At 38.2% G+C, this 3142-nt stretch overlaps 1 protein-coding gene across 1 annotated transcript in view; it reads right to left on the reverse strand.

Moving 5' to 3' along the window:
* The window catches only part of LOC107583421 (rho guanine nucleotide exchange factor 10-like), a 51059-nt gene that overhangs the window by 30163 nt on the left and 17754 nt on the right, over positions 1-3142 (reverse strand). The window contains exon 3 of the mRNA XM_016269626.1: positions 372-740. Within this exon, the coding sequence (XP_016125112.1) occupies positions 372-740 (369 nt within the window). The remainder of the gene's footprint in view (positions 1-371; positions 741-3142) is intronic.

Consider the following 3142-nt stretch of genomic DNA (forward strand, 5'->3'; position numbering starts at 1 on the left):
TATATATATATATATATATATATATATATATATATATATAAAACGAAACTATATATTTTCATGCATAAAAACCCCATTTATACTGTGTGAGAAAAAATATTATGTGTAATATTGTACAGAACACAAAACAAAATTAAATACAATTTTCCTAAATGAATTGCAGTCAATAAAATCATAAAATCATTGCATGGCAAATATATACTTTGTTTATTAAGTTTAAGCATATCTGAGATTAAGACTTAAAAAAAAACTATAGTGCTGTCAATAGAATAATCATACTCTTGTGATTTCTAAAGCTGAATTAACTAATTAATTTTAATATTAATTTCATAGATAAAATAATTCATCTTTAATATCTGCTGTAAACTTACTGTCCTGCTCGCTGTCAACAGCAGCTCCTGTAGCGCCCTCTGGTGGTAGAGAAGGGTTTCTGTCCTGGCGTTCTACTGCATTGTGACAAAGTTCTATAGGAGGAGGGGGTAGATCACACTGTGGGAAGGGTGCAAGAGCTAAAGGGCTGTTATTAGTGGGGCAGTCCTGAGGTGGAGGGGGCAGATCAGCCTCTGCGGTGAGTAAGTTCTCTGGGTTTGGACTTGTTCCATTGATGGGTGCGTCCCTGGCTGTTGATGAGCAGGGAGGAGGCACAGAGATTCCCTCAGGTTCAGGGGGCGGCCGATCCACCTCTGGGGCTTCATCACCACTGTCGTCAAACTCAAGCCTCTCAACTTCATCATCCAACACTAAAGAGAGAGAAAGAGATGTTTTTACTGATGTTGAGTATGGTACAAACTATAAATTAGAAATGGATCAAGATAGTCAGTGAATTGAGTATTTTGTGGTTGAGGTTTGTTCCCGCCTTCCTCTCTGCCCACCCAAGGTTCACAAAGACACATGTTCAGATTTTTAAGAGCAAATTCTAATTTTAGGGTATGTACAAGAACCCTCTTCTCAAACTGCCTTTCAGAATTACACACGGCACAAAGTTGTAAGGAAACAGTGAAGCTAAATCAAACAGTAAAACTGGGGTACAGGAAGCACACATATGCTGAAAGGAAACAGGGTCAAAAAAACCCACTGCTTTTTTTCCCCCCACAGGGCTGAAGTGCTAAAGAGGAAGCATGTCTACTGGGACCAGAGAACAAAAGAACAGAGACAGAGGAAAAATAACTAAAATTCAAATACATTGATCAAAGAGTTCACACTCATGTGGTTTGGTTTGTACAGAGTGGCATTACACTACATTTAAAAGGAACAGTTTACCAAAAAAAAAGAAAAAAAAATATTCTGTCATAATTTACTCTCTCTCATGTTGTTCCAATCCTGTATGATTTACCTTCTTTTGTGGAATGACTTAAAGGAGTTATATTATGCCCCTTTTTACAATATGTAATAGGTCTCTGGTGTCACCAGAATGTGTCTGTGAAGTTTAATCTCAAAATGCAAATGAGCTGCTGCTCCCCGCCCCCTTTTCCAGAATAGAACTGTGCCATTACAGCTCGGACCTGCTAAAAATATCTGTTATGGTTCTGATTATCATGTTTATCGGGCTGAAATCATGCGTTTTAAACCATACGAGTTTAAACTTCTGATATAGGGTTTTCTGAGAGCACACATCCGAAGCCCACGGACAGAAAGCGGCCACCACACAGCATGTGAGTACTAAACTAAGTTCTCATTCACACACACAAGTTTATGTTAAAAACACACAAGTTACAAAAACAGTTGGCTATGTCTGTGAAGGTAAACTGCTGGGAAATAAATTGCATGTTTATTTTAGATCTAAATAGTGTTCTGTGCTACAAAGGCAGAACAGTTAGTATGTTTTGCTCAAACTTTCGCCATGGCATTAGAGCTGGTACACCGTTGTCGCTTGCGAAAACACAATGACGGCGCTGTGGGTGGAAACTTACAGATTAAGGGGCGGTAATATTATAATGAGATCCCTTTGCAATCTCACCAAGGGAGGAAATCAGACATGCTTGTTTTCTCGGACGCTTGCAGAAAAAGGCTTACCAAAACAAAGTTACTGGGTTAATCTTTTTCACGTTTCCTTGGTTGGTAGATGCACCGGGGACCTGATTATAACACTTAAAATCTGGAAAAATCAGATTTTCATGATATGTCACCTTTAAATTACGGTGTTTTATTCACACAGCTATTGATTTGGTTCTTGTATTAACTAGTTTTATGATACTTTCATGCAGCTTTTGTTCCCTTTTTAAGCTTGAAAATGTCAAAGCGTCAACAACAAAAAATTTTTTTGGGAAAACCACTGTAATTCTTTAAAATATCTTTACAATTTTTTAAGGAACGTTTTGTTTGAGTTTCTCGCTTTCCATCTGTATTTAATGATCCTACATCAGCAAAAAACTGGAAAAACGAATAGCATCTTTACAGTATGGATGAAAGATATCCACGAACAGAGGAATAAGAGAAGAGACAGGGAGGGAGCCCTTGACGGTGTGAGGCCATTATGAAGCAAACACTTGGCAGTTCATGGATTATCTTGACCAAGTGACTCACTCTTTAGAAATGTGAGTAATGTGAGAGTTGTTTTCCTCCATTCAGCTCTGGATCCCCCTGTCCAATCGCAACCTCCCTCACAGGGCTGAAATGCACATAGTGGCCATTATACTACACTACAGTAATTAAGCCTGTTACTGTTTTACAGACAGTTTATTTACAAAACAAGACTGTATATGCAGACATGAACATCTCTAAATCACTGAAATTCATTACATGGAGTCTTAAATAATGTTTTTTTTCCTCTCACAGGGATAATGAGAGGAGTGGTAAAACTGAAAGACTTTGGACCTCTGCCCAGGAAACCATGTTTCCGCTGACGGAAACAGTTATCTCTTAAAGTCGATAAATCCACCATGGTCCACTGATACGAGTTTTTGCTCAGTGGAATAGTAGTGATTCCAAACATAGTGAAAGTCCTCCCACTTCAGACTGCAGAGTCCAAAATCAACCCTGTTAGACCAATTTTCTCTGCTGACTTCCATAAGTATAGAATTTCTCATTTTAAGGCAATTAAAGCCAGGTGCACACGTCTTGGTCTTTGACCACAAATTTTGGGGAAGTTTTTAAATGTAAAATAAACCCCCACTGCTGGGCTTTTTTCTTCTTTCTTTAAAAA

Source organism: Sinocyclocheilus grahami, unplaced genomic scaffold, assembly GCF_001515645.1.
Source record: "Sinocyclocheilus grahami isolate Dianchi unplaced genomic scaffold, SAMN03320097.WGS_v1.1 scaffold4.1, whole genome shotgun sequence".
Lineage (NCBI taxonomy): Eukaryota > Metazoa > Chordata > Actinopteri > Cypriniformes > Cyprinidae > Sinocyclocheilus > Sinocyclocheilus grahami.